The 17,613-nt window shown below is 36.9% G+C and overlaps 1 protein-coding gene across 3 annotated transcripts in view; it reads right to left on the bottom strand.

Annotated features, from left to right (window-relative positions):
• necab1 (N-terminal EF-hand calcium binding protein 1) overlaps positions 1 to 17,613 on the bottom strand; it is a 58,751-nt gene that overhangs the window by 20,241 nt on the left and 20,897 nt on the right. For all 3 annotated transcript variants that reach the window (XM_088600658.1, XM_088600657.1, XM_088600656.1), the window contains 2 exons: positions 12,673 to 12,698; positions 12,056 to 12,153 (listed from right to left, as the gene is read on the bottom strand). In XM_088600658.1, the coding sequence (XP_088456784.1) occupies positions 12,056 to 12,153; positions 12,673 to 12,698 (124 nt within the window). The remainder of the gene's footprint in view (positions 1 to 12,055; positions 12,154 to 12,672; positions 12,699 to 17,613) is intronic.

The raw sequence follows: 17,613 nt of genomic DNA, 5'->3' as shown, positions 1-17,613 counted from the left end.
AAGTTTGGCTTTGGAACACTATAAAAAGGTCCCAGAGCAGCACTTTGTAGAAGGAAGAAGGGTGAAATCAGTAATGTTGTGGATTTATCTGTATTCCTTTCCTGTAGAATGGGGTTGGGGATGAAGTTACTCTTAAGCCTATATATCTCAATACCTAATTCAAGCCTGCGTATTTGAAGATACAGTATGGACCCTCAATTATAACTGTCACAATGAAGCCATTTAAATGGAAATTAGAATGCATTACCGAAATGCAGTATCATCTGACTGACCATGTTTCTGCAGACAACAAAGCTTTTTTTGCTTAACAAGCAAATACAGAATTTGACTGATATATACTGTATATACACATTTAAATGTATGTTTATATAGTAGCTTCTCAGCCAAGTATGTGGTCACTGGTACCAGTAGCCATTCATTTTATAATCTCACAACGACCCAGCCATTATAAAAAACAGCTGCCAAGCTGCCTGTTGCCAGACTAATTCTCAGAATGTTTTTTTATGATGACATGCATTGTAAATTCACATTGTTTTTGTTTCACCAAACTGACAAAGCAGCCCCCTAGTCATTTCAGCAAGAGATTCAAAGGGAGTCTCTGTTTTTCCCTGGTGTCATTTTAAGCTGACAGCTCCTGCAAGTCTGTTCTTAAGGAAGTGGCATGAGGTTTGTGTTCTAATTGCCTGAAGACCACTATAGGTCAAATGAAGACGCTGGCAGCCCACTCAGACTATGCAGCTCACAGCTTTGCATCATCTCTCTCACGTACATATACGGTATGTCCATGGCTCTTATGTAAAAGTCATAAATAGCTCTACCTATTTATAATGATATGACTCATTTCAGGGTCACAGACGATTTTGTCTCAGAAAAGATTTAACTCATTCCTAGATCTCAATAAAAGCATCACAGCTTCAGTAAATAAAAAACACAAGGTTGGGTTTCTTTCTTAATACAAATACATAACATCAATAAATAAAATAGTAAAGTGATGATGCTGCATGTATATTAAAAGGTGTCTTGTTCAAGATAATTACAAGATTAATTATAAGCACTTATACCAGGAGATTCTTGTACTGTATTTGTTCATGTAATTCTTATGAATTTCATTTCATTCTGAGATGACAATCACAATATTTCATTCCGTTCATGCTTATTTTAGAGTAATCTGCACCAGAAGAATTATTGAAGCATTCAATTCACACACATCTGATGTCCATCAGATCTCATTATGCATCCACAGTAGTCCATGCTGCAATGTGCACTGGCGTGGCGCACAGTGCGTCATCAGCGCAGCAAAACCCAAGACTCTGTGCCCTGTTGTGTTTCTCAGTGCTCGACGTCTATTTTTAAATTTCAACACATGTGAAGTGGAGCATAAAAAATGCATAAATTAGCTACTGTGATTTTCATTATACCACCCCAATATTGTGTCTCCATGTTGTAAAAAATGCTAAGACGCTTGCAGGGGTGCTAACGAGTCCAAATGCCACTCATTTGCTCATTGGAATGATGTGGTAGGTGTGAAATCCAGAGATCCTTTCAGGGATAATATAAACCCCATCCAATTTCATCACTTGTTCAACAAAAGTAATATCAACTAGAGGTCAGACTAATAGGGTAGGAGTTTAGTTTGGAACAAGAACATAAGACACAGGAGTTTTCCAGTCAGAGGGTTGAGAAACCCCAACATATACTGTATTTCAGGTTCTGAGATTATTTTGTTTCTTTAGCCTGTTATCATTTTTTACCCTTATTTTCAGTTATTGTAGAAATTAATAAATTAACTTATCATCACCGACATTTAAATTATTTTAATTTTACTTCTAGTCACATTACCCGACCTTCATTTCTAAACAGAAACCACTGCAAGATTGCTACCCCGGTGAATAATATTTTCAAATGATATGTTCATATTTGAAGCTTATCTGAATAACAACCAACAAGTGTTACACTATTTAATTAGACTCTTCAACCTGGTGTGCTTTCACTCTCACATCCAGGCCACATCTGCGTTCTGAAATCCCTTTCGACCCATTTATCCCCACCCATAGTCTGCTAAATCATACCTGCTTTTATGTGAAACTAATTTCTAGAATACTTGCTTTATTTGGAAGTTTTTTCTAAATAAAAGCTGTTGTTCTGACAGCTGAATTTCCAGCATTCAGATCTATAACCGAATATGTTTTTTTCAAGAATCATTTATGCCGTACTTTACCAAACTAAGTACCACGTTATTTTTTAAAATTCTATAGAGGTTTTTGAGGGCCACCTCGTTCGTTGATACCTCGTTCTGTCCAGCTGTATTTTAATTAATGTAATATGGAATTTGTCAAAGTAAAGGACATGACCTAAACTGATCCATATATTAACTTTATATTACTAACTAGTCGCTTAGTCGATTAACACCCATCTTTCTTTTGTAGTGTGCCTGGTTTATTTTATACAGTATTTTCTGTATTTTTATTTTGTTTACATCCGTTTCTGTATTTTGGGTGACATCCAAATATCTTTCTTGGATACAAAATACATAACGTATACAGTACACTAGTGAACTAAATAGTTTATCAGCTGTTTGCTGTTTTATGTTTACATATTCAGTTTGTCAATATACATTGGGTTAAAATATGAATATTATAATTTGTTTAAATTTAAACTATTTGTCGGCCAATGGAGACAACCTAGACATAAACATATTGTATTTTACAATTCCACTCATGAGTATCCAGTATAAAATGGCATCTGCTGTTCAAAAGGTTAACACCCCTTTTTGCAAAAGCAGATTTTAAATTAATAACAGAACTACAGTTAGTTTGACAGTAATTAAACAAATACATTACACATATACAGTATAACATGAGTGAAATAATTTAAATTCAGTATTCACAAAAAGTCTTTGTTTGTACATCTGTAATTGAGACAACACAATGCTGTTGTCATGTTTTTGCAACATAACATATACAACAACGATTGCTTATAACTGAAGCACAGTACAGATAGGAATAGAATTCAGGAAAATGCAGTACGCCTGAAATGCGACCATAAAGTGTGGGAGCACAGCCTTTTCAATTAGAGCTTGCATTGCTGTGAACACATCATTTTGGTCACACTGACATGCAGTGCATACTGTACCAGAGAAAGCACGATCAGCCCAGTTATACTAGCAGGTTCAGCTGCTCTATTTAATGGTGTGAGTCATCCTGCATTGGAGAATTTCTTGGCAAAACAAAAATAAGCTAATTTGGTCCTTTTTTTGGTTGCTTTGCACTTTTTTTTACTCATGAATGCTGTGCACAGCAATTAGCACATCTGGCACAACCTGAAACAAGATCTTTTATTCACATCTTTAGAGTCAAATGTTTTGACTCAGAGGTAGCAGCTTCTAAATTCTGTTTCATCTTTGAGTCCAAAAGAAAAAGTACCTTAACATGAAAGCATTGCAGACAGCTTTGTCTTTGTTTCCAATTTCACAGATAATGTCATGATTTATTCACATCTAAGAAATACTGGCCCCAATTTCCATTCTCTGCTTCCAATCAATTGACATTATACAGTATTTTTGTTTTCAATTAATATGTTATCATATATAAATGCTTCTGTTACATATTTCTAAACACCAAAACTTTTAAAAGGCCTATTAATAATTAAATTAACTGACCAAGTACATAAATGGCAGTAGTCAAGAACAGTACATACCATTGTCTCAAACCAAATATCTGCAGTTTGTGTATCACAAAATATAAAGATGTATTTCTTAAAAAGGAATTGCATAAATCTTACAAACTGCATAAACCATATGCTCCCAAGTCACTTGGAGATCATTATTTTATTGGTTTGTCAAATAGATTTTAAGTGTCTTACTGTATATGACTTGCTTCAGTTAAAAAAATCTACATATTTGTCTTTCCTCACATGCAAAAGCTGAAGTCCTGAAGTGCTGAAACTTACCCTTTACTCCTATATGCACACAATCAAGCTTTTTTAACTTTCAGGGTGGTGCTGAAACCAGCTGCTGTCATTTCATACCTGGTGTTGTCATGTTTCTACCTCTTGAAGCCCCATGGGTCTGGTCAGTATCTGACTTCTGTGGTTTGTACTTTTGGACAAGACACCAGGGGTTCACAACCACACAACCACTCAGCCATTTGTTTTGTGTGTCCAGACGGACACCCATTTCAACATTTCACTCTCACTTTACCCCTGGAATGTGTTAGTCTGCATGGCTTGGAGAAGAAGACCGTGCCTTCTGCAGACAGATAGAACAGCCCTCAAAACTGTTACGATTGATCCTGCTGTACATTTTTCTCAACAAACGTCAAAGAGCATACATTCACGTAAAGGAAAATAACCTGCTGTCAATATATTAGAACAGATCTGGATCAAACTCATGAAAAAGATTCAAAAGACATGGTATTACAAAGCATACTTTGATCCAGGAAATTCAGATATCAACTATAAAATAGAAACAAAACAATAAGGAAGCCAGCAGCTAATAGTGAAATGCTAGACATGTCTAATGACTGCTTTCTTACTCAGTTCGTTGAAGTAGCTTCTGAAGGTCATGCCTGTGCCCAATCTTTTCAGACAATCAAGACAGAGGTGAGAGAACTACCAAGGGAACTGTGGCCATAATATGAAGTGCTTTAAAATATAACTGAAAACCGTACAGTCAAAGTGTGGAACAAAAGTTTATATTTTCAGGAAAACTGACTATAAAAAAATGAAGAAAAAATTGGATTGGACAGATATGGAACAATTTAGAATCAGTGTAGAACAGATGGCGGCTATAAGTAAATCAAAGTCAAGTGGCCTTATAGTTTGTTAAATTAATTAACAAAATTGCCAGTGAAAGAAAATTACAAAAAAGAATAGGATGCAGCCAAAGAAACAGTATAAAATGAATTGCTAGCACAGGTAAAAGGCCAAGAAAAGCACATTGTAGTGTAAAACAAGTGGTTTTTGCTGTATCACAGTAGCAAAAGAATAGTAAAGAATTACGTAAATAAAAAGTAAAGTTTCAGAGGTGAAGGAAAACAAGTGGCTGATTTACACAGGGGTCACCTAGGAGGAATATAACAACATGTCTAAGGTTAAAGAAAGACAAAGTTCTATATTATGGCACATTAGCAAAGTAGAGGCGGAAGAGTTGAGCGTGCTAAAAGCATTAAAATAAGAAAACAAGAGATGTTATGTATACAGTAGACCATTAATAAAACTCCTTCAGATGTCATTCAAAACAGAGGACAATACCCGTTGACTGTAAAATTGCTAATACAGCATTCTCCCATAAAAGGGTAACTAAATGAACCAAGTACAGTAGGGCCTCAGCCCACATAGTGGTAATGTCCTGGTAAAAATAGAGTCTGAATAGAAAAAAAGATTTGAGGCGTCTTATGAAATAAGAGTTTAGGTTTCTGCACCACATGGTGACCTCCCTAATTAATCCAATATGACTTTTATAAAAAATATTAAAGATGTTTTAAGTCACTGCAGACCCTTACCGATGTTTGGCTTTCTTCAGCTTGTACCTGAAGCCACCAACCACAACAACCAACCTTCATTTTACTGATTGAAAAGTGACAGATCACTATTTCAGCAATGATATCTCAACCTCCGCTTTGAGCTCATGGTAAACACTTGTTAAGGGCAGTAGAGTTGACAAAAACAAGAGGTAACATGAGGTTTATGAGACAATACCCAATCATACCCAGCCATATCACCCTGCAACTCACAACTGGCAACCCACTGAAGCTAAGCAGGTGTGAGCCTGGTCAGTACCTGGATGGGAGACCTCCTGGGAAAAACTAAGGTTGCTGCTGGAAGAGGTATTAGTGGGGCCAGCAGGGGGCGCTCACCCTGTGGTCCATGTGGGTCCTAATGCCCCAGTATAGTGATGGGGACACTATACTGTAAACAGGCGCCGTCCTTCGGATGAGACGTAAAACCGAGGTCCTGACTCTCTGTGGTCATTAAAAATCCCAGGGCTCTTCTCGAAAAGAGTAGGGGTGTAACCCCGGTGTCCTGCCCAAATTTCCAATTGGCCCTTACTAATCATGGCCTCCTAATAATCCCCCTCTATGAATTGGCTACATTACTCTGCTCTCCTCCCCACTGATAGCTGATGTGTGGTGAGCGTTCTGGTGCACTATGGCTGCCGTCGCATCATCCAGGTGGATGCTGCACATTGGTGGTGGTGGAGGGGAGTCCCCATTACCTGTAAAGCGCTTTGAGTGGAGTGTCCAGAAAAGCGCTATATAAGTGTAAGTAATTATTATTATTATTATTATACAGTGGGAGCACCAGGCAGGAGTGGGGGCAGGAAAAGAGCAACTGACTCAAGTCACATCTTGGCAAACCCATTGCACCTTGTAAAAGAGAAAACACACCGTGTACAAAAATAAAGGCTGAACAACAGTAACTGTGTGTTAATGAAACAATGAAAAAATACATTGTCTTAATCAAGGTCTGGCTGTAATTATAGACACTTAAGTCTAGCTTCTATCACAGGAAACGTTAGGGAAACAATAATTACAAATAAACCAGAGGATAATCTGCATAGCAAAGGATTCAGGGAAATAGCCTTCATGAGTTAAAAAGGGTATAAAAGTTCTTATTTAATGCAGTTGTTACGGTTCTTTGAATAAGCAACAGCAGTGATGGATACAAACAGCATTTATATGATGTATTTAAATTTTCAGAAGAACTTCAGTAAAGTTCCTCATAAAATATTATTTTTCAACTGGCAAGTGATCCTCGTTCAAGATGAGGCATGTCACAGGATTGAGAAACAGTTAATGGATAGACAACAGAGGGCACAGGTCAGGTGTGAATGTATAAATTGGAGTGATTTAATTACTGGAGTACCACATGGATCTGTGCTAGGACCACTGCTGTTCTTAATTTATATCAGATTCTTATATACAGTATTTAGCAAAAGAGTGACGTTTGCAGATGATGCTTAAGTAAGAGAATTACCCAAGACAGTGGAAGCATCAAATAAAACAAATGATTTAGACAACATCAGGTAAAAGTATATGGGAAACATTGAGCTTGAAAAGGCTGTATAGGTGTTAGCAAACATAATCACTCACTTATTAAACATTATTACTCACAAACATTTGTAAGTTTTGCCTTTACTCTAGTAAAACACCACTCTGATTACTTACACACTGATTGTTGGGAATGTTCGATGCTTTTCACATCATACTGTGATCTCCAACACACATACACATTATAAACATGAAAGCAAAACAGCAATGTGTAATGTTTTCCATTTGGTCTTCACTAATATATACTGTACATTGGTCATAATACTGAAGATACAATTATTTCAGATTATGTTAGATGCAACAATTACTAGCAGTTAAGACGAATGGGATGAGACACAATTCATCTGACAATTAACCAGCCACTGAAAAGCCAACAGCATGTTTTAAATCAGCAGCACTCAACGCAGCCTATGTGCATAATAATGTCAGTACGTTCAATAGAAAAGTGTTGGTTCAGAGAAGGTCTGAACGGAAAATTACTTGGAACAGCAAGACACCCCCCTATTATCAAGTTAAAATGCACCATAACATCAGCTGAAAATCTGTGGTTCTTTCCCACAGCTGAGGTAACCTGCAGTTCCAGGTGGGGGCTCCACAATTTCTAGAATTCATCAAGCAAAGACTGTTACAGTCTTAGTATACTGAGCAGATGAACATATCTCCTCCCCTTGTTCTCACCATAGGGTTTCACCATTGCTAAAGCAACTGATGTGCAAAAATACTGTAAAGGCAATACATTGTCTTGTTTGTTTAAGTCTGCCCAGTTCCCAAATCCTGCTGGGAAGCACCAAAACAAAATAAATCTCCAATGAAAAATTGGTTCATCCAATTAATTTAGAATTATGGCTTAAAAGACTTATTGAGAATGCACAGCATCTTTCCAGAAGATACTGTACCCATCGGCAGACAACAGCCTTATTAAATTACAACAAAAAACAAATCCAGTAAAATTTCCACAATGTTTATAACTTTACAATTACACTTCAGTATAATATTTAACGATCTCAGTATAATATTTATTTAACAATATTTAACAATATGTATAAAAGGTCTCTTGAATTTCTTCAATACAATACAAGCATGTGTGATTTCTTCTTAGGATATAACTATAAAAACGGATGCCTAATGTTTAAAACATCTTTTTTGCATACACAAAAATAAATACAGTATAAGTTGTTGTTTTTTAAAAACAATATACAATATTCTTATACAAATTAAAGAAAACTTGCTCAAAATGTTAGTTGTGAAACAGACTCAAAGAAAATAATGATACAATTATACATACATACTGCATTAAGTAATCAGTCAAAATGAGTCAGTCCAAGAGCTACAGTGCATGTTCTAAACACTCATAAAATCTGCTCTCTAGTGAAAATAACAGCAATGTTTCAAAACTGATTGCTGTCTCTTTTTAGTATAGTTCTGAGCATGGCGAGATCTTCTCATGTTATCTTTAAGTCATTTGCCTGCTACACACTGCGATTACTAATCATCGTAATAACTCCCTCGGCTCTTCAAAACAAAAGAAGAAAAACAATGAAAATCATTTTGCAAACTAAATTTTTGAATTTCAGTACAGAGGCAGTCAGCTAAGAGGTTTTATTATTCCTCACAATGGAAGTGTCATACAAACTGAAGTAACTTCTTCTTCAACCATAAATCCATCCCTTATCCATGACAACGTGATCCTGAAGAGGGTCAGAGTGATCTGGAGTCTAATCCAGCAGGCATGGGCACAAGCTGGGACAACTATGCAAAATACTAATTAGCTTAGCTGGCGTGTTTTTGAGAGGTCTCCTCCCATAGTCCAAAGATATACCATCCAGAGTGTCCCTTGTCCTGCTCCCCTGTGATCCTGAATTGCAAGAACCAGTTCTTGGCTCCCGGGAAAACTTGCACTGGTGTCTGAGTTTGCCCTGTGACAGACTGGCATCCCAATGAATGAATGAATGGATGGATATCATACTGTACTTTTAACACTTAATTACAACCAACATGGTATTAGCTCATGAACAGAGAAAACTACAAGGGGACCTGATGTGTGTTTCTATAATCCTCAAAGGCATTAACAACACAAGACACTTCTTTACCCAAAGTGTTGTAGGAGTGCAGAACAAGCATATCAACTTAATAATAATGAGTCCACAAGTCAGCATAGTGATTTTTTTTTCAGAATGAACAGCACAACATGAACCAGAGGGCACAAATGTATTCTATGGGGAAGTGGTTTTAAAGCTGAGCTCTTCTTTTCTGAAAATGTTTCTGAGAACAAAAAAACATTTTTCTCCACAAAGCATTGTGGGAGTCTGGAACAAGCTACTCAGCAATGTTGTTGAAGCCAGTTTCCTGGATTTTCTTTCTAATTGGATCAATTAGCTACTACCAACAAAACCAGCTAAATGGACCTAATGGCCTCTTATTGTTTGTAATATTTGTTGGGCCCAAGGCTTCAACACTGTGAGGCGGTAATGCTAATCTCTGCACCACCATACTACCCTTGCACTTCATTATTGAAAACCTGAATTCTTACTGTCTAAACAAATAATCTTTCATTTTTTTGTTAAAGATTTTTTGTAAATTGGACGTAAAATATGAACTATTTTATCTTACAGATATTCGCCACTATGCATCTCTGAGAAAAATGCAACATTAATGGTTCATTCACCATCAACCGACACCATACAGTAGGACAGGGTTGTCCAGACCTGATTTTGGGGGACGATTTGTCTGTAAGCTGTCTACTGTACAGTAGATCTCTTTCAAATCTCTTTCAAAAGCTGCACCTGAAAAGCTGAGGGATGAGGTGAAATTGTTCCAGTTAAGTAAAAATCACACTGGTTGAGGTTGTTGAGGGCTGAATTGGGAAAGATACCTTGAGACACACCCATCCCCTGTACAGGATTGGCAACCTTGGTGTAGTCCCTAATGCAACCCGATATTAAAGCATATAAATCATTCTTATTTTTCACTTGCTTATTTAGCATTTCGCAGAGCTGAGTATTAGCTGAGTCTTCTAGAAAAATAAAATCTCAAAACCCCTCTAATGAAGATCATAAACGGTCAGTTGCATGGTACCAGTTTCACCACTGAACCTAATCTGTTCTGAGCACTCTTGCTTCTCCCTGAAGTTCAGCCTTGCTCTTTCAGCAAGAGACCTGATGTGACTGGCAGTGAATTACAGTATAGAAAGGCAATGTAAAAACATTTTTTATTCCAATGGAAAGTTTAGAAAAAAAAACTGGTATTATTATTATTCTCCCAGATTTGAAACAGAATTCCCCACAATATTGGTGCCTAAAAATAGACATTATGCATTGCAAGGAATTAAAGAAGCTTCAGAGACTAACCCCCTGCAGCAAAATACATGTACACAGGCAATGCTGGTGGGAACGATGCTGATAATTCTCTGCTTACTGTATGAATAAACTACTGCAAAGAACCTTTTTTCTTTTTCGGAACTCAGCATGAAACTGCATGATGCCTTTGGTTTGATTCAGGTAATTTTATCGTGTTCAAAACTGCAGCTCACTGATATAAATACCGGATGTTCAGCAAATTGTAAGTCATCGTGTAAGGACAATGAAAAGATTTTGAAAAGGATTTTTATGTTCGTTTAAAAAAGAATGAATCGCAGAAAATGTGAAGGAATGGTTCTGAGGTTGTATCCAGAAACAATGCAATATATTTTCCATGTTTATTTTTACATAACCAGCAGCAGACGTCTGTTTTGCGACCTTATAAAGTGCTTGCAAATTGTGGGATGCCAACAACTGAAATTTTATAGTCAATGCTGAACAAACGTCCATCAGTTTCTAATTTTGATTTCAAAACCCAATCAAATATGATGGTGAAAATACCAACATACCACCACTGAATTACAAACAATAGAACTAGATCCCAACAATTTAAAACTCCACAGTTGTAACGAAAGCGTTCTTTCAGGACCCTATGCAGACGACACGATCCGGGGTAGAGTGAGGAAAACACGGGGAAAAAGCGTGCGGGAGTCGGGAATGAAAACAGGGGGCGTGTCCATGGTGCGCTGGTGTTCGGGGGAGGTGTGGCCGAGGCCAACAATCCAGGAATAAGTCCAAGGGAGAATCCAAAAGGAGGCAAAAGTCCAAAGCCGGGCGGTCCATCCAAGACAAACGGGGTTAAAAACAGGAACCGGGTTGGGACCGGCACGGGAACAGGGAACTAAAACCTTAACGGGACCAGGCGCTTCCAAGTCCCGGACTCGCCTGGTACAGAAACCAGAGCAGAGCCCGGAATAGAGTGAGCGCCTGGCTTTTAAGGAGAACTGAAAAGGGGGCTGGAACAGGGAGCAGGTGCGGGAGATGAGTAGAAAACAAGGAAGGGCTGGAGCGTCCTTAAGAGGAGGGGTTTCCGAACGTGACAATAGTACTTTGTGGACATTCTGTGTGGTAAGTTTTGATTCAAATCAAATAATATAACACATGTACTGTATGTGTATTTGGATGTGTAAAGTTAAAAACACACCGTGTTTCTTAGAGGAGCATTTCTGAAGTAAACACAGACATTTCTCCAGGTTTTACTAATCTATAATGTATTTTCCAAACAGCCAAAAATATCAGAGCTGTGCACAAAATCTACCCCAGAAGGAGTTTTCTTGTTTTTCTGTGTCTTGAAACTATGTTGTTCCGTCAAGTGCTACACAAGATCTGATGACAAACCTGCCATGTGACAAACCTTTGATCATATCACTTCGTCTAGCTTTATTTTTGTCACCTTTTTAGATTTGATTTACTTATCTTACGATTTATTTGTTATCATTATCTGAACATACAAGCCACAGTACTAGATCTCCACAGCAAGCTTAAGTAAATTAAAAACTTTTAAATAACTCCAAGTCATCAAAGCAAACACATGTGTGACTGAATGTGTGAAATGAATGTTTACAACTTTAGATGGCTTTAAAGAAGCAATGCAATGCAACTTTTTTAAATTTTTAAAATGTAGTACAATAAAGGCATTGGTAATCTTACTTTTTTGGTTTTATCCATTGCTTTGAGAATCGAGATGTTCAAATCTTCAAGAGCCCCAAGCACATTTTCATACTCTCCAAGGTGCTGAGAGAAATATTCTGAAAAAGGATGTAAAAATCTCAATACAACATTTCTTTGGTGGATTTTATTTCAAAGTTATATTATTAGTAATAATGGTTTATTAGGACTCCAAATATGCTGCTATTAGTATTAATGATTATATTATTTTAGTTGTAGCTTAATTTTATAAATAACAAATATTACTGAAACATTTATCACCTAAGAAATTCTTAGTAAACAAAAACTAAACTAAAAAGCAGGTATTAATAAGCTGTTTTCAGGTTAAGCAGGGTAAGAAACGTTCTATATTTGTGTAAAGACACAGACCTGCAGCATGATAAAAATAAACAATACAGTATGTGGTCCTTTATGTGGGACTGAAATGTTCATAATTATATTAGATGTGTGGCCAAATGTGTCCAAATTATAGTAATATATAATGTATAATATCATGATATATAATATCACTGACATGCTCTGCCAATGTTAATTTGCCTGAAAAAGAACAGCAGCAGCTTCTTTCCTTTACTGCAAAGAAGAAGAAAATCTGAACTTACCACAAAGTTCGTCTGTGTCCAGGTTGCTAAAAAAATAAACAGACATGTTAAGCACAAATAATACAATTAAAAATGTGACTGTTTTTCTTAGAAAGGCATTAAAGGCATTTCTGAAGGAAATCAGATTCTATAATAGTGGTTTGGTAAACAAATCATGAACTATTACACATTTACAAACCATATCCAAAACAGATTCCTACACCCTTTGTATTTAATGTCTGGGCATCCCGTTACAAACAAGTAGTTCGCTATGGGATTGGATGGAGAATTGTTGAGAAATGCTTTTAATTTTTAGGTTTTGTATATTTCAATGGCTACGCTTAGGATCGGTGGTGATAAAAAAACGACTAATCTCCGAAATGTCAGAGAACTCCACACTGGCCTTTAATCTCATCTCTGACAGTGTGATTTATGGTTCACACTCTTTCAAAGCCAGAATGCTGCCGTATTCCTCCAGGCTGTGATTTTAGCTCAGCTCAGACCTGTTGTTTATGTCTAAGACACAGAGATGCAGGAAGCTTGGGGGGATTTGCTCAGAATCAATATTCTCCTTCCCTTACATTTCTGTGCCCAGAAGAAGAGACCAATATTAACAGTTTGCCTTAGTCTTTGTGAAAAAGGGACAGCAATGTGCATAACTCCAAGGCATGTGTAACCACAGCCACTTTTCATTTAACAAACCTCACTGACCTGTCTGCTTGGATTTGACCAGAGAGAATTTTAAAAAGAATCCTGTGAATATTGCCGTTTAGCTTCAACATAAATCAATTCTGTGATGTCATTTCAGATATGTGCCCGACCAGTAAATTTTATATTTTATATACCTTTATATACCTTTTAGTAAATATTATATGGCTGTTACAATCCTCCTTTAATAACACAAGATTGGGCTATTTGCATGATAAAAGAATAACATCAACAACATACAGTAATAAGCTCCTCACTTGCTGTGTGTAATCCATGTGCAAATTTTTTACACTGCTACAACAATAAAATTAACAACAACTACAACAATAATAATAATAATCATCAATTTTATATACCACCTTTAAAAGTAACTTTTCAAAGCATTTTACAGTATAAAAAAAACAACGATAGAAAACAAAAGAGTTAGTACAATAAAAACAAGGGTTTTGAGTGCAGTGGAAGATCCAGAGGTACAGATACTGGCATCAATCCTTTCTGAAGACATAGGATTTGAGTCTGGATTTGAAAGCTCTCAGAGAAGGTGACTCTCTGATATCCTTGGGGACAGAATTCCAGAGCTTTGAGGCAGAGCAAGAGAAGGCCCTGTCACCCCTAGCATGTAAATGAGCTTGGGGGACAAACAGGAGACCAGAGTCAGACAAATGAAGGTTGCGAGATGGCAGTAGGAAGATAATAAATCAGACAGGTAGTGAGGTGCCAGGCCATGCAGAGCCTTATACTTGTGCATGAGGATTTTGAAGTCGACACGAAGCCAGGGCAAGGACTCCAGGTCAGGAGTAATGTGATCACAGGCAAGTGACCTGCTCAGGATTCTGGCTGCCGAATTCAGGAAATACTGAAGTTACTGAGGTTAACTCTTCTTGCATTTGTGGCCAAAATAGCAATGCTTTTCCCAATGTGTTATCACAGTGTGAAAAACACAATGTACTTCTCTGGGTTAGTGTGACTGGAAGGACCTGTGCAGGTAATCGCATATCTAAGTTGTTGTTGTCGTACTCTCCCCTTTGATCCTAACCCTCACTTAGTTATCTCTCAAGTCCGTATACTTTTTCTAGCCCTGTGTATGGTTGCAGGATTGTGTTCTCCAACAATCTGAGATGACATAACCATCAACTCCAGTTCCCTATTATAAACTACAATTCTTCTCTACTCCTTTTTATAGAACGTCTACTTTTGTCACACCAGTTATATTAACGGTCTACAACTGGTCTGTGCTGCAGACAGTCTCTGTCTGGTCTCTCTCAGTTCTATAGTAAGAGAAGTTATCTCTCTGCAGGTGTCACTGATTTCTCTGTCCTCCCTGTGTGGAATACTCCGGTTCACACAGCCATTTGCTGCAGTGATGATGTGCCGTTTGCACTGTGCTCTAATTTCTTCACTCCAGCCTCTTTTGCTTCATCACAAATGTGAAGCAGCAATAAAGGCCTTGAAGGTATTCCTAAGCCGTTCAAAAAAGTCTTACGATCCTTTATTAAGCACAAACATCACTAAGACAGACTCGAGCTCTTGTGGCAAGTGAACAGAAACAACCCCATCAGGAGGGGTTTTACAGTTCATTTTGCACGATACATCTGTCAGTCATTACCAGCTGACACATCATCTTCTTCCCCGCCCTGCCGACTGTGACAGGGAGCCAACATCTTTATTTGGAAGCGTGCAAACAAATTTCCAATTCTGCTTTTAAAATATTGGCACACCAGGCAAACAGGAGTGGAGAGAGATGCATGAACAACAGTAACACAGTTTTCTTTGCAGAGCTCAATTTTTTAAATTCTGTTTCATGCAATGTACGTCATGTAATAAAATAATTTCATAATTTCTATAATAGAAAATGCAAGGAAAAAACAAGTTAATGGACTAATTGGGTATTTATGGTGTGATGCCAGGATAGGTACAGTGCAAAATAATATCATTGAAAAATCCAGATTTTGCAAAACACTCCTAAGTTAGCTTAATTTAAAAAAAAAGCTTTTTCGACACACACACAACCACAGATATGATATTAAGGAACACCATGAACATGGGATCTTTAAGTAGCTACATTCCTAAGGTGACATTGTAGATCTTACCAGTAGAACAGCATGGAGATCCTTACAAACCCATTTAAAATCAAGCTATAAAGTGAGGACGTTTAATTACTCTGCCCTGCAAAAGATTACACTTTTGAAACAAAGGTGTAAATGTTCTGGACCTGTCCAAGCACAAGGCAAAATTGAAACAAAATTGAATCATATTCATCTGTTCTTCTTATTCTTCCAGACCTCTGTCTTCTGGGCATCCTTCTGCCACTAGGGTTATCAGCGAATGAACAATACAGGTTCCATCCTGAATTCTTCCTTTTCACACTTTTCAAAGTAATGTACATAGTTCAATGATGACAGAGTGCCAGTGTGATGGTGAGACGGGAAGCCAGGTTAGCACCTTTCTTGACAACTGCCACAATTTTTCAGCACAGAAGGTTGCCTTTATTGCAAATTTTATGACAATTTTACTTGCAATATGGCAGCATCGCAGCTCTAATTCATTTCACATTGACCCTGCCAAATGATGAACAAATAATACAAATAATACATGCAAAAAAAAACAGAAAAATATACCATTCTCTCAACAATGGGTAAAACATTTTCTTACTACCTCATCTCTCTTTATCCATGCTACCACAACTGGTTGGCACCTTTATGTGCTGCAAATCAATATCAGCCCTCTTACCCGGAATGATCTGAATACTATTTCTAATTTTTACACATGATGCTTTTGCACCTAATTAGTTTTGTAAATAGGGCATTAAGAAACAGGTCATAATGGAGTGATCTCTGTTTATTGTAGGCTATTACATCCAGAATAATGTCAGTTAGTAGAAGAAATCCTTGAAGGTTTGCTATACACTTATTAATATCATATATATTATTTAAGATGTGTTGTATAATTTAACATGATTCAGTCATTTTCCAGAAAAACACACACTGTGTAGGGGAAATTACCTAAACATACTGGCCAAATATAAAGTACATGCAACTTCTTTTTACTATTTTAGAGAAAAAAGATTCCAGTATGACCTACATGACTGTATTGTTTTTCACAAGTCAAGATTCCAGTCTACAATCTGAATCCTGCCTCATGTTTTCAGAGCATGACATTTTTATGTCACATATCAAAACTCTTTGAAGAACTCAAACTAAAAAACAGCCTGATCCATTACTCAACTTGATCTATTACTTTGATCAGGCACTGCAGTATTAATACATATACAATTTCCAGTACTCATTTTAACTTGTTTATTTCATTCTTTTTTATTTATACACGCACCATCTAAATATTTAAACACTGGATAAATCAGAAGACTGTTTTGTTAAGGAACACTGATTCTGTTGAGTTCTGTAGTTCCTAGACAGGCTCAAGGACATGTTTTGACATTTGCTTTGAAGTGCCATAAGCAAATCTCAGTTTATTTGTCAGTGTCACTTAACAATGAGTATGTTTTACACACAACATCAAAATGTAAATTTTGAGAACTCTAAGACTGGTTTGAAATTTCATATTCATAAATTATTTCTTGATTCTTCTGCTCACATATGCCCCTTATATTATTAATAGATTTTTTTTGTACCGAATGTTGTTTGAAAATAATACTGGAAATGAGAAGTGTATCGCCAATGTTCAGATTAGAAATCATGAAACATACACTCTGAACATTAAAAATGCAACAGATAAGTAATGGATCCAATAGCATTTGTTGCCTTCCTGATGATTTCTTAGAATATATCAACTGTAAGAATTATTGGAAAACCTAAAAATTTCATGAAAAGAGAACTGAGGAGCAATAAATAGCACTTAGAAAGTATAAAACTTTAATAGATACAGACTTATTCTCCTCGCAGGTTACTGCAAAGATTTCTAATGAAAATACCTGCAACAACAGGTTTACATACTATGTTGTGACATCAGCATCACGTTCCCATTTATTGATCATCTACAAGAACAAACTTAATCTTCTTGCACTCTTCTTTTTCATGCTCCTGTGAGATGCCTTCTAACAAACTCAAGACATCGATTTCAGTGTCTATCCTTGTTTTTGACAAGCAATTTTGCTGTGTGTTTTCCCTATCTGTGTGCACAGAGCCAAGACTGTACTAAAAAACAGACACCATAGAGGATACTGCATGCTGTTGAGCAATGGCATGCTGTCGTGTGGGGCAGGTCTACAGTTTTACTGAAGGGCTTGTTACTGAAAGT

This window comes from Lepisosteus platostomus, chromosome 12 (genome assembly GCF_059453375.1).
Source record: "Lepisosteus platostomus isolate fLepPlt1 chromosome 12, fLepPlt1.hap1, whole genome shotgun sequence".
In the NCBI taxonomy this organism is placed as follows: domain Eukaryota; kingdom Metazoa; phylum Chordata; class Actinopteri; order Semionotiformes; family Lepisosteidae; genus Lepisosteus; species Lepisosteus platostomus.
The sequence above is the reverse complement of the archived record's forward strand: the minus strand, read 5'-3'. Positions and strand labels throughout refer to the sequence as shown.